The sequence below is a fragment of the Quercus robur genome, chromosome 4, assembly GCF_932294415.1.
Source record: "Quercus robur chromosome 4, dhQueRobu3.1, whole genome shotgun sequence".
NCBI classification, from domain to species: domain Eukaryota; kingdom Viridiplantae; phylum Streptophyta; class Magnoliopsida; order Fagales; family Fagaceae; genus Quercus; species Quercus robur.
Window position 1 is genome coordinate 69,861,065 of NC_065537.1, and position 23,893 is coordinate 69,884,957.

Consider the following 23,893-nt stretch of genomic DNA (forward strand, 5'->3'; position numbering starts at 1 on the left):
CTGGGCCTACCACCCCTACAAAAGTACATGAGTAAATTAATATAAACTCTATTTTCTATTTTTCCTTTTTTTTCTCAATCAAATAAATTTTTTTTTCATCCCTCTAATTTTCCACCCCCAACAAAACACAAATGAGAAAAACTAAAATATTTTCGAACCTCATACTTTTTCATCCTCCAACCAAATGGACCCTAAAAGACTTTGTGTAAGTTTGTGGGTTTTTTTTTTTTTTTTTCCAAGACTTGAATATATAATCTGGGCTTGGGATATTGGTTGTCCATTAGCCCATGTTGTCCATCTAGCAAAGCCCATATAACGATAGTGATACTAGAGTTTTAAACTGGGTTTATAATACATTACATAATCAAAATATAACTACAAAAATGCCTAACATTTGTAGTTGCAGACTGGAGTTATGAACAACAGACACTAAACACACACGACCAATGTCGGATAAATATTCCTTTTTTTGTTTTTAGTAAATAGTAATACTTATTAGAACACACATGAAAATAGTTATACTAATGTACTCTAGTTATGTAATGTATTATAAACCCAGTTCAAAAGTTTTTATATTTGAAATTTTATCTTTAGACAAAAATAAATAAATAAAAGAGATAAAAAAATCATATTATATAAAAACTTTCTATACATTACTCAGGTTACTGACTAGTTATATATAGTACAGTGTGCACCTAGAATTATCATTAACCCACCAAATATGAATTTTTATTAAACGAAAACATACATAAAATGAGATTGTCATTTTTAAGAGATTCTTTTTTATTTACTAGTAGAGGGTGAAGGGATTAGAAATTTGAAACCCTACATGTACATAACGAAATAAGTCCCTCAACATTAATAAGTTGATTTACAAAACTCTGGACACAGTAGACCCCTTAACATTATTATAATAATCAATGACCTAAGTTGTGAGTCTTTACTCAAAGCTATTGCTTAAAAAAGTCTTTACTCAAATCAATGACTATAATGTTCTTTTACCAAAGTTAATGCTCCATAATACTAATATTTACCAATTTTCCAAAACCTCCACTACTAGATTCCCCTATCTGAGCCCAAGCTTCAATTATTCTAACGTTGAAGGTTGACACACTTCAGCCCTTTCAAATTACCGCACTGGCAATTGTTCACTGGTACAGGTACACCATTTTCAAATTACTCAAGATAGTTTGACGTTGCCTCATACGCCAACTTAAAAGTTTATAGGATTTTCATGATATTTCATGAGTAATGAGTGGAATAATCTATCCAAAATTAACATGATTTCCATTCATTATATGATTTTTATTTCTATAATGAGTATCTAACTGAATTTTACCCCCAAATAATACTTGCAATTTTGTAGAGGGTCTGAACATCACTCAAATTCCTGCACTAATTTTACCTCTCTTGATGCAGGATGCAAAAACGTCAAGAAGTAGAACACGTCTACTTCTAAAAAAACAGAAACAAAACACGTTTGTTTTTTAAAATAACCTCAAATCTAAAGGGATCTTTGAACCCACAAAGGTTTTTGAATCCATAAGGAGAAAAGGTTTGGAATCCTCTAAAAATTAGAAAGACAAAAGTTTGAATTTTACTGATTGAATAATTGTTAAAAAAATGTTTACACACTTAGGGGTCTATTTAAGGGTTTCGTAAAACTTCACAGACTAGAAAATATATTCTAAAATAACTCCTAATTAATACTTAACTATAACAAGAACCAAATTTGATCTAAAAAACATTAAAGACACCTAAAAACAAGGAAAGAAATGCCATAAACCTAAAATAACGAAAATTGCATAAAAATACAAAATATAACAAATTACAGAAATTAATTTGAAGATTCTATCCTACATCAAACCCCTCCACTTAAAACAAACTCATCCTCGAGTTAAGGGTTGAAATCTTAAATCTCGAATTAACAGAAACAAAACACGTTTGTTTTTTAAAATAACCTTGAATCTACAAGGGATCTTTGAACCCACAAGGGTTTTTGAATCCATAAGGAGAAAAGGTTTGGAATCCTCTAGAAATTAGAAAGACAAAAGTTTGAATTTTACTGATTGAATAATTGTTAAAAAAATGTTTACACACTTAGGGGTCTATTTAAGGGTTTCGTAAAACTTCACAGACTAGAAAATATATTCTAAAATAACTCCTAATTAATACTTAATTATAACAAGAACCAAATTTGATCTAAAAAATATTAAAGACACCTAAAAATAAGGAAAGAAATGCCATAAACCTAAAATAACGAAAATTGCATAAAAATACAAAATATAACAAATTATAGAAATTAATTTGAAGATTCTATCCTACATCAAACCCCTCCACTTAAAACAAACTTGTCCTTGAGTTAAGGGTTGAAATCTTAAATCTTTCATGCCCAAAGAACAAATAGTTTGAATGTTTGAGGCCCTTGATCTTCTTTCCATATTTGCAACTCATCAATGGAATAAACAAATCAACTTGAATTTTTGTTTCCTTGGTTTTTATGTAATTGAAGAGATTTACCAAATAAGAACTAACAATCGAATTAACTCTGTCAACCCCAATAAAATCAATAAACTTTGGTGTATTGCTTACCACCAAAATAAAAGGATCTTGAAATTGACAATCATATGATTTCATTTCATTGAGATCCTTGAAATTTTCCTTTTCAATTTCTTCTTCAATGGTCTCTACGGCATGATGTATAATAATCCAGTTCTCAAATCCCCTTCTTTCATATTATTCACAAACACAAAATTCCCTTTCTTCATAAAAAATTTAAAAGTTTAGTGGAGGAAAGCTTAGCAAGGGTCATTGAAATTAATTTTGGTAGCAAAGATTTCAAGCATATCTAGATTACCCTCTGCAACAGTGGGAATAGTGATAATATCTTCCATCCGTGTCACTTTGAATGATCGTTCAAAGAAAATATTGGGACATCTATTACGTTAGCTGAATGAGTAATAGACCGAGGAATATTGTTCAGTGAATAAAAAACAAGGAAAAAAGATGTGGGGGTTGGAAATTCAAATGATTAAGATTCTTCATAGTGAGATCTCTCATGGTACACCTGTGATAGCGAGAAACCGAAGCCAGACTTATAGCATGAAAAAGAAGACCTGTCCTTGTTACACCAACTCCGCTACAGATTAGAATCATTAGATGACACACCTGTAAGGAAGAAGCTAGAGAACTTATGGGCATGACAAAGAAGACCTCTTGTTACAGCAACTCTTGATTACATGACACACCTGTCATAGTGAGATCTCTCATGGTACACCTGTGATAGCGAGAAACCGAAGCCAGACTTATAGCATGAAAAAGAAGACCTGTCCTTGTTACACCAACTCCGCTACAGATTAGAATCATTAGATGACACACCTGTAAGGAAGAAGCTAGAGAACTTATGGGCATGACAAAGAAGAACTCTTGTTACAACAACTCTTGATTACATGACACACCTGTAAGAGCATTAGCATCAGGAAATGCTAATCTATTCTATTTTACCATCTCAAAAAAATTATTTTATCAATTATACCATACCATTTTATAATACTTCCAGCATCCCAAACTTTTATTTTCCTATTCTACTCATTAAAATAATATATCTACACAATAAAGTAATATTTCCTCCAATTACCATCATTAGTATTTCCCCCAATCATAATAAAATATTAGTTTTTTTTTTTAGAATGGTACTACAATGCAATTCTAAAGATAGAATTGCACTGTAGCACTATTACAAAAAAATTTGCAATACTTAGCAATAATATTTTCTGATGCAATACATTTTGGGACTTGAAATGCCAAATATCCCTTACATTTGGCATTAGCATTTTCCAATGCTAATGCTCTAAGGAAGGTAAAAATATCTGTATCGGATATATGTCTCCTCAGCCGGTGGGCCCCAGTGTACCTTCTCGTAATGAAGAAGCTAGAGAACTTGCTTCTCAAAAAAAAAAAAAAAAAGCTAGAGAACTTATGGCATGACAAAGAAGACCTGCTGTTACACCAACTCTGGATTTTTAGAAAGTTATAAATCGTGTAGGTGACAATTTGACCAAACTGGGTATTCTGGAACAGTTTGCCGCAGAAATGGGAAAACGTTTCAATAATAATAATAATAATAATAATAAATAAAAATAAAAATAAAATAAAATAAAATAAACTGGCTATAAATTTGCACCTTTGCTTTTATACTAACTTGGCTTTATTCTGAAAAAAGAAAAAACAGAACATAGTAATAAGTGATAACCATTGTAATTTGTAACAAATAAGACCGCCGACTCGACACAATTTCAAATTCAAGGTGATAACCTTTAAGTGAAACATTTTTCATATATAAACTTCAATGAGATGATAGTTATTTAATTTTAACTTTCTATTTTATAAATTCATATAAAATTTAAAAACCAAAACAATATTTTAATCAAAAAAATTATAATAAGAAAGTTAAATACTTATTATTTAATTCTTATTCGCCAAAAAAATGTCTTATTTTAAATTTTAAAGGAATTAAAAAAATATTACCATCATAACACTCGTGAAATTTTTTTTATTTCTAGTACTCCTATAAAAATATTTTTAAAAAAACAAATAGACTTTTATAGACTCGCCAATCATCACACTAAAGAACATAAATATCAAAACCGGCGTCACTAACTCTACAACTTGTTGTCAATCCCATCATGGGACTTTTACAAAAGCTAAGGCAGAGTTTTCTACTTCCGCCTACAATTTGAGACTTTGAGGTTCAAGATGCCTCTTACGTTAATATCGATCTTATTCTTGCAATTATGGATTACTGGGTCTGAACATCACCCAAGTTCTTGCACTAATTTCATCCTATCCCGTGCTATATATTTGCTTCTTCTTTAGCTGCTATACAGCCAAATTAGCCCTCTCAAGACAACATAGAGTTGTAACATCCCAAAAAACACATTACATGGGGATTTCTTCAAGCCTGAGTTCAGCTCCACCATCCTCATCTTTTTGCATGCATGCTGTTATTCTTCTCGGATGGTATGGCTTGTTACTCAACTCGGTAGTCAGTGGGAATAATGAGACAGACCGGTTGGCATTGCTTGAGTTCAAAGCCAAGATAATCCATGATCCTCTCAGGGTTATGAGCTCTTGGAATGACAGCATCCACTTTTGTCAATGGCAAGGGGTTACATGTGGCCGCCAACACCAAAGGGTCACCATATTGAACTTGCAATCTTTAGAACTGGTAGGCTCTATATCTCCTCCATATGTTGGGAATTTAAGTTTTTTGAGGAATCTAAGCCTACAAAACAATAAACCTCATAATGAAATCCCTCCAGAAATTGGTCATTTGACCAGATTGCTAATCTTAGAACTGTACAATAACACAATACAAGGGGAAATTCCAAGCAATTTATCTGGTTGCAACAACCTTGTCGCCCTTCGTGTTGGTTATAACCAATTGGTAGGAGAAATTCCTACTACGCTTACCTCCTTGACAAAGCTCCAATTCTTTTCTATTCATATGAATAATCTTACAGGAATTGTCTCACCTTTTTTTGGGAACTTATCATTTTTAAAAGGATTTTCTGCAACTTATAATAATTTGGGTGGGAGTATCCCTAATTCTTTTGGTCAATTGATGAAACTTTCATTTTTTAGTGTGCAGAATAATAGGTTTTTTGGAACCATTCCTCGCTCAATGTACAATCTCTCTTCTTTATTGACTTTTTATGTATCTGGAAATCAAATCCAGGGGTCTCTTCCATTCGACATTGGTATCACTCTACCAAATATCGAAGTATTTATCTTTGCTGACAACCAATTCACTGGATCTATCCCTGTTTCAATATCTAATGCCACAAATCTAGATACATTTGAAATGGGAATAAATAAACTAAGTGGAAAAGTTCCTTCTTTGGAGAAGCTAAATAGATTGACATTTTTAAGCCTTTTCCTCAACCATCTTGGAAGTGGGGAAACAGATGACTTGAGTTTTCTCTGTTCTTTGACAAATACTACTTATCTCACCTTTTTGGATATAAATAGCAACAACTTTGGGGGAAAGTTGCCTAGATGCATTGGCAACTTCTCAACTACTCTTTTTGCTTTTTATCTAGATAATAATAAAATATCGAAAAACATTCCTGCTGAGATAGGAAATCTGATCAACTTGGAGGATTTGCGGGCTTGGAACAATAAATTATCAAGTAATATTCCTTTTGAAATTGGAATTCTTCATAAGTTACAATATTTAGATTTATCCCAAAACAAATTTTCTGGAAACATTCCATCCTCCCTTGGAAATTTAACAGCTTTGACAATTTTGAAATTAGGAAATAATAACCTTCAAGGCAGCATCCCTCTAAGTCTAGGTTAGTGCCGAAATTTGCTAAGATTGTATCTTAATAATAACTATCTTAGTGGTACCATAGCCTCAGAAGTTATTGCTCTCTCATTCTCCCTAATTACTTTAGACTTGAAAGCCAACCAATTGACAGGTGTCCTTCCCTTAGAAGTAGGAAATTTAAAAAATTTAGAACAATTAGACATTTCTGAAAACATGATGTTTGGTACAATCCCAACAACTCTTGGAAGTTGTGTGAAGCTAGAATTTCTAGCCATGAGAAGAAACTTCTTCCAAGGAGTCATTCCTTCATCTTTGGAATCATTGAAAGGTATTGGAGTTCTAGATCTATCGAACAATAATTTGTCTGGTAGTATTCCAAAATTTTTGGAGTTTTGGGATTTGCAAATATTGAATCTCTCTTACAACAAATTTGAGGGTGAGGTACCAACAGAGGGAGTTTTCAAAAACGTGAGTGCAACTTTGCTTAAGGCAAATGATAAACTCTGTGGAGGCATACCTGAGTTTCAACTTCCTAAATGCAAATACTTAAATTCCAAGAAGAGGAAGATGGCCCAGACCTTGAAGATAATAATCTCTACAGCTTCTGGGCTTTTTGGAGTAACTTTGATTTTGTTGCTTCTATTTCTTTATTCTTTACTAAAGAAAAGGAATGGAAGTACCTCAAGTGATTCAAATTTGAATGTATCTTACCAAAGTCTCCTAAATGCAACCAATGGATTCTCTTCTACTAATTTAATTGGTGTGGGTAGCTTTGGGTCCGTTTATAAAGGAATTCTTGATCAAGGTAGACATACGGTTGCCATCAAGGTGCTCAACCTTTTGCGTCATGGAGCTTCCAAAAGTTTTGTGGCCGAGTGTGAAATTCTAAGAAACATCAGACATCGAAATCTTGTAAAGGTGCTCACAATATGTTCCAGTATTGATTATCAAGGTCGTGATTTTAAAGCTTTGGTATATGAGTTCTTGGGAAATGGCAACCTAGATGAGTGGTTACATCCAACTCCAAGAACAAATGAGGCTGTTGAGGAACCAAGGAAGTTGAGTCTTCTCCGAAGACTGCATATCGCCATTGATGTTGCTAGTGCATTGGATTATCTTCATCATCATTGCCAGATGCCAATTGTTCATTGTGACCTCAAGCCAAGCAATATTCTTCTCGATGATGAAATGGTTGGACATGTAGGCGACTTTGGCTTGGCAAAATTCCTTCATGATGCTACCCAGGATTGTTCTACTAATCAATCAAGTTCCATTGGGGTTAGAGGAACAATTGGTTATACTCCTCCAGGTATATATTAAATTCTTAAGTTTTTTTCCCTTCTCTCCCACGGTTCCTTACTATAGTTTCAAGCATGAAAAGAAAGTTTTAGTAAGGTTGTATTATATCTAGAAAACAGAATATGGTATAATCTTTAAAAGTTGTTAGATTTTTTTCTTTCCCCACTTTTAATTGTATGACAACATGCCTATATTATAATTTTTTTTTTCTTTTTTTTTTTTTTTGCAATTGCAGAGTATGGTATGGGAAACGAAGTTTCAATATATGGTGATGTCTATAGTTATGGCATATTATTGTTAGAGACGTTCACAAGAAAAAGGCTAACTGATAGTATTTACCAAGATAACTTAAACCTTCATGACTTTGTTAAAGCAGCTTTGCCCGAACATATCATTGACATTGTAGATCCTTTTCTTCTTTGGGAAAGACAAAAGGAAGAGACAAGGAATGACTCTCAAAATGAGGATCCAAATGGAAGTTTCAACATTCAAGAATGCTTGATTTCGATACTTGAAATTGGAGTTGCTTGTTCCACACAATATCCAAGAGAAAGAATGAATATCAATGTTGTTGTAGTTGAGCTGCATAAAATTCGACAAAACATTCTTTAAACTAGCATACCCAACGCAACGACTTCAAGCTACAGGTAAATTTTGTTTTCTCATTGGGAAATAGAATTTGGTAATGTCTCCACCTAGACCACATGATCTAACTTAATGAGGCAACTCCAAATGTTTATGGGAAGATGGGAATAAGGAATCATATAGTGATTAGAAGGCCACATTCTTTCATATTAGTGCTTTTTTTTTCCTAGCAAAACTGAGAAGAATGAAGCCACTTAAAAATTGATATGGTCATTCAGCTATACATACTACATAGGATTAGGAATGAGCCCAATTAATACCTAAATGTAAAATGTGTCTTTTGTCCTTTAAATATATAGCTTGTTTAAAAAAAATTTCAAGAACAAAAAATCCAAAGCGGCCTAAAATGCTTTGTCATTTGGGTGATTTCCACTATCGGAACGAGGGAGATCACAAAGTTAACTAATTTGTTGGACAATCATCTTTTTCTCAAAAGAAAAAGAAATTAAATTAATTTCTTTCTTTTTATTTTTATTTTTTATAGAACTTATGGCACCCACTCTATAATATTAGAAAATAAACTTTATCAGTTGAGCTAACTAAAATTCACATCTTGCTTGCTTATAATTCTAAATCTTTTTATTTAACGTGTTAATTCTAAATCTCCTAATTAAATAAATGAATTGCCAATTCCATAAATATAAAATGAGTTGAGATTTGATAATTGCACAAATTTGTTCTCTTGTACCATGAATTTTCTTAAGGTAAAATAAAAGTTGATACTTAATTTACAAATTAAGTTGTAGGTAATGAGTTAATAATTTTTTTTTTTTTTTAATTGATTGGAAAGACCTCACTCACCACATCATCATTATTTGAATCCAAAGCTTATTATTATATTGGAATTTATCTTCTTTCAGCGGAGATGCACAGGTGCACATGGCTGATGACTTATCATATATGGAGGTTGCCATCATAGTTTGCCAAGTTTATGATTTGTAACATTGGATTTGGAGCAAATAATTTGAAGCACCCTAGTTTTTGAATTCAGCACTTTTTTTTTCTTGTATCAAGTTAGTATCCCCAGTAATATATTGTAAGTCATTCTCAGTCTCCACAACTAACTGGGTCTGTTGCTGATTTTTTTTTTTTTTTTTTTTTTTTTTTTTTTTTTTTTTTTTTTTTTTTTGAGAATCAACTGAGTCTGTTGGTGATGAATGTTATAAATTGTACATGATGTTATAGTTTATATATAAATTATATAATAAAGTTTCTCCCTGTTGCCCATAATTTACATGCTCCGATTTTGAATAAAATTGATAACAAAACTCTGCAAAATAAAATTGATAACAGGCTGCCAGGACAGACAATTCCAATTAGATAATCTCAGCTTTTGAAACGTTGCATACGACCTATTGTAGATTAAAAAGTTGTACAGGCCAAATTAACAACTCTTGAAAATTTTGAGGGACTAAATTGTATTTTAACAAAAATATGTGAGACAGTTCATTTTCAATGCTTGGTGTGTTATGTACTCTAGACAATTTTTATTTAATATGATTTTCTCTTTCAACAAAATAGAAAATTGTCTCCTTTAAAATGTGGTTGGACAAAGTTTTTCTCTAAACTAATTTGAAGAAATCTCACCACTACGTGGAATTTACAAAATCATTTATGTGTATTAGTTAAATAAGTCATATAGCTCATTAAATAGGTCATATAACTAAAAATTTACATAGATAATTTTACAAATCACTACTTTGTTGGATGAATTTACCACAAATCGTTTTGGAGGAAAAATTTTACCAATTAAGCTTATGATTTGTTTTCCCTTCTTTTTTACTCTACCTTGTCTCCTCTGAATTTTATTTTTTCATATTACTGTTTTTTCCCTTAGTTTTCGATTTTAATTAACTTATCCTCCTTCAATTTTTTTTCCTACCTCTCTCACTAATTAATGGATCAAATAAGCCCATAGGCCCCATCTGCAAACCTACTCATAACTGGCCTGGCCCAGTATTCCAATTAGAATTTCAAAAAAAAAAAAAAAAACCCCAAGCCTAGAACCAACTACGAATCCGAATGGGTGAAGAGGAACCAAGCCGAATCCAAAACCCATCAAAAAGTATAAATGCCAGTATTCGTCTAAAATGAACCCGAAAAGATATTGGGTTGTACGAGCATGAACCATGCATATGTGTTTCTGGCAGCACAATAAAAATTTGAAAATTTTTTTATTAAAAAAAAACTTGTTATTTTTTTTAGATAGTTTAAATTAAAACATCAATCAGTTTTTAGTATAGGCGGATAATTTTCATTTAATCTAATTTCCTCTTTTAACAAAATAGAAAATTATCTTCTACATGGAATGTACATATCATTTGTGTGTATAATTTAAAAAATTCACATGATTGATTAAATATGTCATGTGACTTAAAATACACGTAAATAATTTTACAAATCACCGCATAATATAAGAATTTACTCCAAATCATTTTGAAGATTTTTTTTTTTTTTTTTTTGGTTAAAATTTTGAAGATTAACTTTTACCAATTAAGTTTATGATTTTGTTTCCCTTTATTTTATTTTATTTTTACTCTATCCTGTCTCCTTTAGATCTTTTTTTTTTTTTCATTTTACTGTTTTTTTTCCTTAATTTTTTCTTTTAATTAATTTATCCTCCTTGGAATTGTGTTTTTTTTTTTTTTTTTTTTTTTTCCTACCACTCTCACTAATTAATGGATCAAATAAGCCCATAGGCCCCTTTTTGCAACCTACTCTTATCTGGCCTGGCCCAAAATCCAATTAGAAGTTCAGCAAAAAAAAAAAAAAAAAAAAAAAAATAAATCCTAGAACCAACTCCTAATCCGAAGGGATAAAGAAGACCAAGCCGAATCCAAAACCCATCAAAAAGTATAAATACAAAAGCCGAAGCCAAAATCCGCAACAGCATAGTCCTCTCTCTCAAGACCTGCGACTATCCACTGCTCAATTCTCGATATTGCTGAGGTAATATTGGATTCTTAACTTTGATTTCTTTTCTGGTACTGGACTCAGAACTCATGTCATACCAGTGACGTACCTACTATGTCATGTAATAATTTTTTAGAAATTACTTATGGTAACCAGGTTGTATTCGTACCTATAGGGAGTCCATGTCCATGCTTCCTAAATCTCAATTGATTTTTGTCTTTTTGCCTTCGTTACACCATATATATTGATGAGGATATGGTTTGTAAAGTTTTTGTTTTTGCTTTGAAAATTGTAGTGACAAGTTTGCAACTTTATTGGCCAAAAAAGTAAGGAATAATGTTTCTTCTCATTTTTTTTATAGGCTCAGGCTTGATGAACATGTCAAATACCATATCATTTGGGCTCTCTTCTCTTCGAGCTGTGTTTTTCTTCTAATGAATGCATTTGATTCTATTCCTGCTACGCTATCTCTAATAGTCTTGCTTGAGCATTGTGCGTTATGAAGTAAGCATTGTCTTGTTTTGAACACAGTTTACCACTTTTTATCTTGCCATTCTGATTCTATGGCAATTTGTTTTTCAACCTTTCCATCTTAACGTTTACATTGTACGCACACGAGTAAGATAGTTTCTTTTAGGTATGAATTGGTAATCAATCTTACCGACTCCTTTATTTATATTCTTAGTTCTTCATAATTACAATCAGGAATTCCAATCTAGTCTTATATTCTACAATGTAGCACAATACTCAACACTACTTTTTATTTATTTAAATAGGCTCATTAGTGCATGTGACTTTTTTTTACTTCAAACTTTATTTGTGTGAAAAATGGTATCCCTTTGAACAACTTTTTCTTTTTCTGGTGTGTATATTGAGTTGTAAATTTGAACAGGTTTTGTCAATTTAATGCCTACAAGAGTGCCATTCTTGAGTGACTCATTCCTCTGAATCCTATTGACAGGTCTTTCTCATCAAACTAAACTGTCGAACCAAATTTATAATGATCTAAGTTTTAGTGATTAAAGAATTGCTAGCAATGGAAGAAGCAAACATCCCTTTCTTTCATGTTGATATTGCATCTGTAGTTTTATCACGATTGTCTGCGAAGGATCTTTCTTCAAGCAAGTGTGTCTCTAAAGGATGGAATTTGTTTATTAGTAGTCCTTCATTCTTGCGTATACTTTCTAAATGGTTAGAACGAGAAGGACTTCTGGGCTATTCTTTCAAATGTTCAAGGATAATGTGGATTGTGTTTCTAGACCTATCACCTATGAAGCATGGGTGCGTTTCGGGGACTCGAGTGCGGGTGCAGGACTCGACAATTTTTGAAAAAGTTGGGTGCGAGTGTGGCGGGACTTGGCGATTAAAAAATTATTAAAAATATTTTTATTTATATTTTCTATATATTTTTACTATTAAAATATTCTTAAAAAACACATTAATATACTTGATTCACAAAACAAAGAAAGAAGAAGGCAAGAAACACATTTGAGGTCAGAATTTCGGCAGCTCCGGCGATTTTTAAGGTCGATTTCAGCCTGTTTCGGCCTTTTCCGGCCTGTTTTGGCCGTATCGGTCGTCCGGCCAATACGACCCGATATGGCCGATACGGCCCGATTCTGGCTGAATCAAGCCGCGTCAACGCGAATCGAGCCGAGTCGGCACAAATCCGAGGAAAAAAAAAAAACTCAGACGTGGCACCGATGCGCGGTCAACCGCGTCGGAGCGCTGCGTCCTGCGTCGTGCTACGTCGGACTACACGGCCGCGTCAGACTCGGGTGTGGCACCCTCCCAGCCGCGTCCGTGCTTTCTAGCCTATCACATACATTCCTATTCACAAGAACAAATCATTCATCCAAAATAACATACTGAATTTTCTTCCAGAAGAAGTTGTTATCATGTCTTCGTGTAATGGGCTTCTCTGTTGCCAGAGTTGCATCCATCCTATTGATGACATTTATAGAAGAGCGAAAAATAGGGAGGCAAAGGAACTGGTGATATACATTTGCAACCCAATGACTAAAGAATGGATTGCATTGAAGCCAGAAGGGTGTGTTTTTGGTGATAGCATTGGATTAGCTTTCTATCCATTTGGTTATTCATTAAACACTCGCCCTATTTTCAAGTTGGTAAGCATTCAACAATCAAAAGTGGATCCACATTTGTATTCATTTGCAGTGTACTCCTCACAGACAGGTAGTTGGACAACTACTAAAGAGGTTTGCCATTGCAGATATCAAATTTACAAAAACAATAAAGTTTTCGTTGGTAAGAGGTTCAATTGGCTAACTCAGAACCACCATATTTTGAGTTTTGATGTCGAAAGAGAGCTTTCGAAGGTGATTAAGTTACCTGGCGAAGCTTCAAGGTCACTCACTCTTGGATGTTCAGAAGGATATCTCCATTATGTGTGTGTGCATGGTGAAGATTTTAGTGTGTGGATGTTGAAAGATTATTCCTCATCTGAGTGGGTGCTCAAGTATCAGGTGACATTGGTTGATATATGTCAAGAAAGTTTTACAGATTTGACTCACTGTAATGTAAAAAGGCGCTTGCTTTTGGCTAAGGGGTGGAATTTGTGACCTTCGAAGCAATCCTAATGACAACACCCAATTAAGCTTGAACATGACATTTTATTCCCAAGTTACGTAAATCATAGCTTGAAGTAACATCACACAATTTTTAAACAAACCCCAAAAAGTGGTGTAAAATAGAATATCCCTTCTCTTACGTCAATGGTTGTGCTTCTTCATCAACCTCCTCTCCTTCTATTCCCCTAACTTAATTTTTTTTTTTTTAAAGTAAATAAATAAAAAGAGTTTCGCCGTTTAATATAAAAATCTTACAACTTAAGCATTGTGTTTCGCAACATTAACACCAAAAAATAGAAATCTCCTTTTTTTTATTTTTTTATTTTTTTATAATCCCATTTTTAGGAAATGAAAATTTGAACTTTGGATAGGGATTATTTTCCTGCGTCTAGTGTTTTGCCTTTTTTTTTTTTTTCTTTTTTTTTATGGACGCGTTTCAGCTTTTAGGATCAAAGTCACGGGACCCACAACGATTTTATTCAAAAAAAAAATATTAAAAATTGGTCTCACGATACTATTCATACATTTAAAAATTATTTTGCTATAGTATTTTCCGTTTCAGTTTTCAGCAAAATAAGTTGTATTCAAACAGATTCTAAATATCTCTTTTAAACCGAATCTCTCTCTCCCTCTCTCTGGTGGTTGAAATGAGCCCTTAGCCCCTCATTTCTGCACACCAACACTGTTGGGCTTGTTTATCACCTTTTGTAAGATTAGGCCCAATGAAAGCAAAATAGAGCTCTCTCTTTCTCTCTCAAGGAAATAAAGGCCCAACTACACTCTTTTACAGGAAAGAATGTTGTTACATCACTTGGGGTCATCCCATGCATCCACGACTCACCAAAGTTGCCAGAACTGTATGCTTACTATCCTTAAAGATTGCAAGATTCTGACATTGTTGTGCAAAGTGGAAGGAGAGAAAGCAAAATTAGAACTCAAGAAGGTTGTATTTTTGAACACCCAAGACAAGGGAAATGAAGAGAAAAAGGGGTACTTCTGAAAACGAATCAAAGGCATGGGAGAGACAGAACTAGGGAGAACGAAGGCATCGATACCAAGCAATTGGGCAAACAAGCACCGTGTAAACTTATTTTGAAAAGATTAAATACGTAGAAGCTTACATAAAAAACTAAGATTCATAACACAGAAGCCAATATTTTTGCATGCGCACCTCAGGTCAGTATTAATAATATGCATGCTGTGCTTTATTTATTTTCCCTTGCCTTCTGTTAGTTTTAACTCTTAATACATTTCTCATATTTAATGTTGGATATATGTGGGTTTTGGCCAATAGTTTTTGGTGTTGTACGTGACATTGTTTTGGTAAAAGGCTCCCAACTTGCACATGAGTCCATGATCATCAATAAATGAATAAACAAATAAAATTCTTAGTAAAATTTACACAAGAAATGGTGTCACATATGTACTTAATGGTGGCAGTAGTTAACAGAAGGATTGTACTGAACACATTTGTAAGCATGGGGAACAAATTGTTAATATTAAAATTTTAAATACGAAATTAAATTAACCACTCAGGAAAATTTTGAAGGACAAAATAGTATTTTAACCAAAAAAAAAATGTGGGACATTAATTAATTACTTCAGCTGAATTAGAAATAGATCGAGACCTGTGGAATTTTCATTCACAACCAAAAAAAAAATGATGTGGTGTCTTGATGTTAGCGTATCATCAGGGTTAGTGGAATGATGGAATGGCTAAGATTCTCCATGGAAATATCTCCAATGCTTCACAAGGGTGTGATAGTGAACCTAGAGGAAGAAGCCAGAGCACTTATTGCTTGACCAAGAAGACCTGTCCCTGTTACACCAAGCCTTTCTTTTTTCGTCACAGATTTACAAGAAATGTCTTGATTGCATTTGCATGACACACCACACCAGTGACTTTCACCAGCTCTATCTTTCTAGGAGCTATTAATCATGCACGCTTACAACTTAGAGGTCCAAGTCAACCAATCCTGACTCCCCATCATCGTAGGATTGGTTCATGCAAGCTGCATAATTGAGCCATTAAGGGTCAAGAGGGTTTAGAATTTCTAGTCTTCGATCATTATGGAAAACCAGTCCTTTATGGCAGGAAAATTCCTTAACGAAGACAACCAAGTTAAGGGGTTGCCAATAGAATTCAAACATGACGATGCTTCCAGAGATACACGAAGACAACGTAGTTTTTTTTGTTAGTTATCCCTGGGTTTTTTTGTTGCTGGATTTGTGGGTTTGTTGAATTTTGGTGTTTTATGTGTGATTTTGGTTGGTTTTTGAGATGATTTTGTTGCAAATTTGATGGATTTAGGTTGTGTTAATGGTGGCCTGTGGACAGTGGAGGTGGTTGTGGGTTGTGGGTGGCAGTGGAGGTGCCTGGGGTTTTGGGTTTGCTTATTGTTTTTCAGAATTTTCATATGATCAGTTTGTGGTGTTTTCTTTTTTTTTTTTTTTTTTTTTGGCAGTGGAATGTATTATTTTATTGTAGTAGATATATTATTTTATTATAATATTTATATTATTTTATTATGTTAAAAACTAAAATAGATCTACTGCTATTGAATGTTTTGTAAAATGAGTAGGTAAAATAGATAAAGTGACTTTTTGTGATGTCAGATAGCTAAAAAAATAGCTTCAATGCTGTGGATGCTCTATGAACCATTTTTGGGACTGGTTAGCATTGTTCTAATATTGTCTCAAAAGACATTATTGTTGAGTATACATATATGAGTAATGTCTCACATTAATTAATAATGATAAGAATAAGTGGTTAAAATAATATAATTAGATCCAAACTCTTAAGTTTAAGCTTTTGGGTTAAGTGGCGTCTCCATATATTACATTAACCACTCAACAAAGGAGTCTCTCCAAGATGCTCTCTCTCTAGCAAGTGGTGTTAGAGCTAAGGCCTAAGGGTAGTGCGTAGCAAGGTGACAAGGTTAATAGGGGCCCCTTTCATAGTTGGGGACAAGGTGCGCATACTAGGAACACACACAAGTAAGCATCACACAAGCGTGGCACAAGGTTTCAATGGAAATAGACATGTGGGTTAGCTCCATGAATGAGCGTTCAGGATTGACATATGGTGAATTTCCATGGATAATGAGCTAGTGAAAGGAAATCTCATAAAGAGCAAGAGCTAGTAAGACTTGTTCATGACCCATACTTAAAGAGACAATGATTAAAATAACATAATTGGGCCCAAATTCATAAGTTTTAGCTCTAAGGTTAAGTGGAATCCTTATATGTTATATTAATCTCTCAACAAAAGAGTCTTCTCAAGATGTTTTCTCCCCAACATGCATCATTATCTTCATTTTTAAATAGCACAAAGATAGTGTTGTGGTAGTAGAAGTTTTGGTATTAGTTTGTTGTGCAAAAGGACATCTAAAAGTTCTCCCACATAAGATAATTATTATAGATCTGAGAAGGAAATAATAATGATAAGAATGAGTGGTTAAAATAATATATTTGAATCCAAACTCTTAATTAAATTTAAGCTTTTAAGTTAAGTGATGTTCCTATGTATCATTAACCTCTCAACAAAAGAGTCTCCCCGTGATGTTCTCTCTTTAGCAAGTGGTGTTAGAGCTAAGGGCAATGCACAGCAACGTGACAAGGTTAACAAGGGCCCCTTTTATAGTTGGGGACAAGGTGCATATACTTGGAACACACACAAGTGAGCATCGCACAAGTGTGGCGTAAGGTTTTGATGGACATAAATGTGTGAGCTAGGTCCATGGATGAGCGTTTGGGGTTGACACATGGTTCCCATGGATGATGAACTAGTGGAAGAAAGCTCATAAGGAGAAGAAGCTAGTGGGACTTATTCATGGCCCATGTATAAAGAGGTAATGGTTAAAATGACATAATTGGACCGAAATTCATGAGTTTTAGCTCTAGGGTTAAGTGGAATCTTTATATATTGTATTAATTTGTCAACAAAGGAGTCTTTCCAAGGTGTTCTCTCCCCAACATGCATCATCTTCTTAATTTTTAAATAGCATAGGGATAAAGTGTTGTGGTAGCAAAAATTTTGATATTAGTTTGTTGTGCAAAAGGACATCTAGAAGTTCTCCCACATAAAATTTGTTTTGAAAATTATTATAAATATGAGTAGGAACTCATGAAAAAATAATAGGAACGAATAAAAGTTAAAAAAAAATAACAGGAATGAATATGGAATGAATAAAAGTTGAACGAATAAGAGACACAATAACTCACAAATTTTATTTATATATATATATATATATATATATATTCCTTGACGAGACTTCTCTCAAGCCTCAAGTGTTAAACAAAAATTACAGCACAACCAAAAAAGTAAAAAACAAAAAGCCAAATGCATATTAGCCCAATCTACCTCCAAATATACCAAAAAGCGACAAATACACTTAGAAGATAGTGCCAAACTCAAATTAGCTCACCCAAACGAACGAACAAAGTCTATATTATCCCAAGTTACCTCCAAATGCGCCAATAGGCACCAAATGTGCCTGAATTCTCAAGCAGTGTTGGCCTCCATAATCTTTTTTTAAGAATAAACGACAGGTGTTGGCCTTCATAATTAATCATCGGTCTTGTGAACCTATGGCGATGAAAGATAAATTTTTAATTAGAATAATAAGCTTCAAAATTCTTTTTAAACTATGCAAGGAGTGAGGTTTTTTCTACTGTAAAAAGAATTTAAAAGATGTTCTTTAACATTACCTACAACCTAATTATTTAAGTATCAAATTTTTCTATACCTTTGAGAAAATTCACAATGCAGGAAAGTTAATTTTTTTTGCCATCTCATTCAATTAGTATGGAATTGGCAATCCATTTACTTGAAAGATAACTAGAACATAAAAATAAAAATAAAATAAAATAAAGCAATGTTTTTACAACAAATTTGAAATTCAAGATTTCTACAACAAATTATTTAACTTTGTAGTCTTTAAATGTCTGTGTCAGAAATTCAATACATGTGGCTATAATTTAAGCTTATTTCAGAGACCTCTGTCTAGAGTAATAGGATCTAAGCAAAGTCCTTGTGATCTTGATCACTCCGGTAGTGGAAATCAACCAAATTAAATTAAATTTTAGACCATTTTGGATTTTTTTTTTTTAATTGGAACAAACAATATAAAGAACAAAAGTCACATGTTTAATTATTATAGAAGTAGTTTCCAATCTTCTCAGTTTAATACAATAAAAAGAAATATTAACACGAAGGCATATTTCAAATCACAATATGATTCCCTCTTCCCTAAAACATTTGGAGTGGCCTTTTTAAGTTTGATCACGTGATGTGGTAAATACATTACCAAATTATATCTTTCAAAGATTTTATAAATAAAAAATTACCTGTCGTATACAGGTTCTAAGAAGGTTTTGCCGAATTGAATGCAACTCGACTACAACAGCACTGATGTTCATCCTTTCTCTTGGATATTCTTTGGAGCAAGCAATTCCAATTCCAAGTATCAAAATCAAGCATTCTTGAATTTTTAGACTCCCATTTCGATTCTCATTGCATGTGTCATTCGTCCTTCTCCCTCCCTCTTGTCTTTTTGGGAGAAGAATAGGATCTATAATATCAAATATTCGTTCTGGCAAATTTGCTTTGACAAAGTCATGAAGATTTAAGCCATCGTGGAAACTGTTATCGATAGGCTTTTTTCCTGTAAACATCTCTAATAATAATATGCCATAACTATAAACATCACCGTATATTGACACCTTGTTTCCCATACCATATTCTGCAGTTGCATGTAACATATATTGTAGTAAACATACTTTCATAGCATAAAAAGAAGGGAAATAAAAAATATTAAGAGTTTCAAAGCATGTTTTTCAATGGGATAAAATAAAAATTAAGGGGGAAAAAGATATTTAGAAAATTTGATATAAGCATTCTATCTTCAATAGTAGGAAATATGGGAAAAGAAAAAGGAGTTAAATTTAAGAAATGTAAAATATATTTACCTGGAGGAGTATAACCAACCGTTCCTTTAACCCCAATGGAGCTTGATTGATTGGTAGAAGAATCGTGGACGATATCATGAAGGATTCTTGCCAACCCGAAGTCACTTACATGTCCAATCATTTCATCATCAAGAAGAACATTGCTAGGCTTGAGGTCACAATGAACAATTGGTGTTTCACAATGATGATGAAGATAATCCAATGCACTAGCAACATCAATGGCAATATTCAATCTTTGAAGAAGACTCAACTTCCTTTGTTTCTCAAGTGCCTCATTAATTTTTCTTGGAGTTGGATGTAACCACTCATCTAGATTGCCATTTCCCATGAAGTTGTATGCCAATGCCTTAAAATCATGACCTTGATGGTCAAAACCTGAACATACTGTGAGCACCTTTACAAGATTTCGGTGTCTAATGTTTCTTAGAGCCTCACACTCGGCTTTGAAACTTTTGGAAGCTCCATGGCACCCTAAGTTCAGCACCTTGATAGCAACAGTATGTTTATACTGAACAAGAATACCTTTATACACTGACCCGAAACTACCCACACCAATTAAATTAGAAGAAGAGAATCCATCAGTAGCATTAAAGAGACTTTGGTAAGACACATTCATAAGCAAATTTATAGAATCACTTGAGGTATTTTCTTTCCTTTTTTTTCTTAAAGAACAAAGAAATTGAAATGATAGGACCAAATTTGCTCCAATAAGCCCGAAAAGTATTAACATCAATGTAAGAGTCAACTTTCTCTTCATGGATTTTTTGTTGTTGCAATTAGGAAGTTGAAAGTTTGGCATGCCCCCACAAAGCTTACCATTTCCCTTAATCGAAGTTGCACTTGCATTCTTGAAAACTCCATTTGTTGGTACCTCACCATCAAAATGGTTGTACGAGAGATTCAATAATTTTAAGAAATCAAAACTCTCCAAAAATTTTGGAATCATGCCAGAAAAATTATTGTTAGAAAGGTCTAAATGTTCAAGACCTCTTAATGATTCCCAAGATGAAGGAACAAACCCTTGGAAAAAGTTTCTTCTCATGGCTAGAAATTCTAGCTTTACACAGCTTGCAAGACTTGTCGGTATTTTACCAGACAACATATTTTCAGAAATATCCAAATGTTCTAAATTTTTCAAATTTCCTATTTCCATGGGAAGGACACCAGTGAATTGGTTGCCAGACAAGTCAAGGCTATTTAGTGAAAATGAGAGACCAACAACTTTCGAGGATATGATACCGCTAAGATTGTTATGGAGAAGATGAAAAGTTATCAAATTTTGGCATTGACTTAGACTTGAAGGGATGCTTCCCTGAAGATTATTGTCTCCCAAATACAACTCCAACAAATTTGTTAAATTTCCAAGAGAGGATGGAATGTTCCCAATGAAATTGTTTTGAGATAAATCCAAAAATTGTAATTTCTGAAGGTTTCCAAGTATAGAGGGGATATTACCTAAAAATGTATTATTCCACATTTCTATATCCTCCAGGTTGATCAAATTCCCTATAACACTAGGAATATTTCCAGATATTTTATTATTATTCAAATAGAAAAGGGTAAGACTAGTTGAGATGTTGCCAATACATTTAGGCAACTCCCCCCCAAAGTTGTTGGTATTTATCTCCAAATCTCTTAGGCTAGTAGCATTTGACAAAGAACAGAGAAAACTCAAGTCATTTGCTCCTCCATTTCCAAGCTGGTTTTCAGCAACGGAAAACAACCTCACTCTATTTAGCTTCTCTAAAGAAGGAACTTTTCCAGTTAGTTTATTCTCGGCCAAATTTAGTATATGTAAATTCGAGGCACTAGATATTGAAATAGGGATAGATCCAATAAACTGGTTGTTGCTGATGGTAAATGTTTCTAAATTTGGTAGAGTGATACCTATGTCCGATGGAAGATGCCCTTGGATTTGGTTAACTGCTACATCAATCTCTGTTATTGAAGAGATATTGAAGAATAAGGGAGGAATTGTACCAGACAACCTATTTGAACCCGCAGCAAAGATTTTAAGTTTGGTCAGTTGGCCAAAAGAATCAGGGATACTCCCACTCAAGTTATTATAAGCTGCAGAAAAACCTTCTAGAGATGATAAGTTTCCAAAAGAATGTGGGATGATTCCTGTCAAACTATTTTTATGAATAGCAAAGATTTTGAGCTTTGACAAGGTGCCAAGCTTTGTGGGGATTTCTCCAACCAGACTATTAACTCCCACATGAAACACTCTGAGGTTGGCACAACTGGAAAAATTGCTAGGAATTGTTCCACTTATTGTGTTGTTGTTCAATAGCAAGACTTGTAGTCTGTGCAAACGGCCAATTTCTGGAGAAATTTCATTATAAAAGCTATTGTTTTCAAGGTTTAGCTTCCACAAAAAACTTAAATTTCCAACATTTGGGGATATAGAGCCTACCAGTTTTTGAGAATGCAAGTCCAACACAATGACCCTTTGATGTCGGCGACCACAGGAAACACCTTTCCATTGGCAGAAATGGATGCTATCATTCCAAGAGCTCATCACCCCAAGAGGATCATCACTAATCTTGGATTTGAATTCAAGCAGTGCCAACCGGTCCGTCTCATTATTCCCGCCAACCACAGAGGTGAGAAACAGGCCAAAGCACCAGAGAAGAATAAATGTGCGCATGGAAAAAGATGAGGATGGTGGAGCGGAACTTAGGTGTGAACAAAGCCCCATTCAATATTGTGGTTGAAAAGGCTTTAGCTTAACTAAAATGTTGGTTAACTAGGACTTCGAAATCATACAACTGTGTGTTTGGTTGCTTTGCAGCTCAAGAAGAAGCATATTTATAGCTAGGGAAAGAAGAGAATTAGTGCAAGAATAGTGATGTTTCTAACCCCTTGATATTCAAGTACTATTAGTCAGAGTCGTGTAATGGACGGCAAGCCCCTTGATATTTCTTGAACAAATTCAGTGTACAAAGTAAAAAAAAATTTGATAAGCAACAGTTGCAAGCTTCCAGTGCCAGTCCTAGAAATTTTTTTCCGTGTATGTACGTCGTAGCCTAATTGATGGTTAAAATTAACGGTCACATGCAAGTCACTTGGTCATAAACATTTAGAACATTAACTGATTATAAGGACAAAATAGAATTCAATTTTTATGGTCATATGAGGTGATCAATAAAAACAGTCAGTCAATCAAACCAGGGGTTGAATTTGTGACCTTTGAAGCTATTAATTTACATGAGCAATCCTAATGACAACACCCAATTAAGCTAAAACGTGACATTTTATTCCAAAGTAGAGTAAGCCAAAGCTTAAACATCACACAGTTTCTAAACAAACCCCAAAATTGGTGTAAAATAGAATATCCCAAAAGGAGACCCTCCCTCCTTCTCAATTGCAGATCTTGAGTAAACATCACATCAATAACATTAGTACCAAACAATAGAAAATTGTTTACTTCGAATTGGGTTCATTCTACAGCAATTGGTAAAGCCTCATATAATGTTGAAGCTCCCAGTTTCCACATCAGCCCAAAATAAAATAATCAACTCCACATAATTTTCTTCATTGGTTTTTTTATTTGGTCATATTTTTTTTTTCACTTTTTATTTTTTACCTTATCCCTGTTTATATCTTGCCTTTTATTTATTTATTAATTTATGATATTTATCACGTCTATCCACTACTTGGCACCATGACGTATAATTATTAGACCGTCCAATTATTGCTTAATCACGGCGCTGTCGGTTCTTTCACACTACACACAAAAGATGGTGTTCTAGTGTTAGCGTATTATTAGGGTTGGAAAATGTCATAGCGAGGAATCGCAAGGAAGTAGGCATAGTAGTTATGGCATGACAAAGACGACCTGTCCGTCAACATCATACCTACCGCGAGGCAATCATGATAACTACAAGTGAAAGGGATTAAAGGAGTAAAGCAGCCAACTTAGAATATATACACAATGTCCATCTTTTGTTTCTTGTAATTATATGCGGGACCTTTCGCAGAAATGCACTCCTAGAGAGTACTCCATTGCTCCATGGTTCATTTTGTAAATAGACACTAACTACAAGTGTCTAATGGACGTACGTAAAGGAAATATACACGAATTTCTAGATTTGTGAGATGAAAAAATGGAGAAAAAATATGCAATAAAAAAAACAATCAC

The 23,893-nt window shown here is 33.7% G+C and overlaps 3 protein-coding genes and 1 pseudogene across 3 annotated transcripts; 2 read left to right on the top strand and 2 right to left on the bottom strand.

Annotated features, from left to right (window-relative positions):
- Positions 1 to 4,757: 4,757 nt before the first annotated feature.
- The window catches only part of LOC126723520 (probable LRR receptor-like serine/threonine-protein kinase At3g47570), a 42,291-nt pseudogene continuing 23,155 nt past the window's right edge, over positions 4,758 to 23,893 (top strand).
- On the top strand, positions 13,087 to 13,770 carry LOC126722494 (uncharacterized). The gene has a single exon (XM_050425652.1). It carries the CDS (start codon positions 13,087 to 13,089, stop codon positions 13,768 to 13,770), a length of 684 nt encoding a protein of 227 aa, XP_050281609.1.
- On the bottom strand, positions 18,032 to 19,574 carry LOC126723522 (probable LRR receptor-like serine/threonine-protein kinase At3g47570). Its single transcript, XM_050427043.1, has 2 exons — positions 19,129 to 19,574; positions 18,032 to 18,367 (listed from the first exon to the last, which is right to left on the bottom strand). The coding sequence occupies exons 1-2, from the start codon at positions 19,564 to 19,566 to the stop codon at positions 18,347 to 18,349; spliced, it is 459 nt and encodes a 152-aa protein (XP_050283000.1). The 5' UTR covers positions 19,567 to 19,574; the 3' UTR covers positions 18,032 to 18,346.
- On the bottom strand, positions 19,657 to 22,399 carry LOC126722495 (putative receptor-like protein kinase At3g47110). The gene is made up of 3 exons (XM_050425653.1): positions 20,769 to 22,399; positions 19,769 to 20,345; positions 19,657 to 19,683 (listed from the first exon to the last, which is right to left on the bottom strand). The coding sequence occupies exons 1-3, from the start codon at positions 22,397 to 22,399 to the stop codon at positions 19,657 to 19,659; spliced, it is 2,235 nt and encodes a 744-aa protein (XP_050281610.1).

Coding starts and splice junctions, on each gene's coding strand:
- LOC126723522 (XM_050427043.1), bottom strand. CDS start 19,566: ATGAAAGTATGTTTACTACAATATATGTTACATGCAACTGCAGAATAT. Junction 18,368..19,128: donor TTAGAACCTGTATACGACAG/GTAATTTTTTAT, acceptor TCATCGCCATAG/GTTCACAAGACCGATGATTA.
- LOC126722495 (XM_050425653.1), bottom strand. CDS start 22,399: ATGCGCACATTTATTCTTCTCTGGTGCTTTGGCCTGTTTCTCACCTCT. Junction 20,346..20,768: donor AGAAGAAACTTTTTCCAAGG/GTTTGTTCCTTC, acceptor GTCTTACCAAAG/TCTCTTTAATGCTACTGATG. Junction 19,684..19,768: donor CCATTGGGGTTAAAGGAACG/GTTGGTTATACT, acceptor CTACTATTGAAG/ATAGAATGCTTATATCAAAT.
- LOC126722494 (XM_050425652.1), top strand. CDS start 13,087: ATGTCTTCGTGTAATGGGCTTCTCTGTTGCCAGAGTTGCATCCATCCT.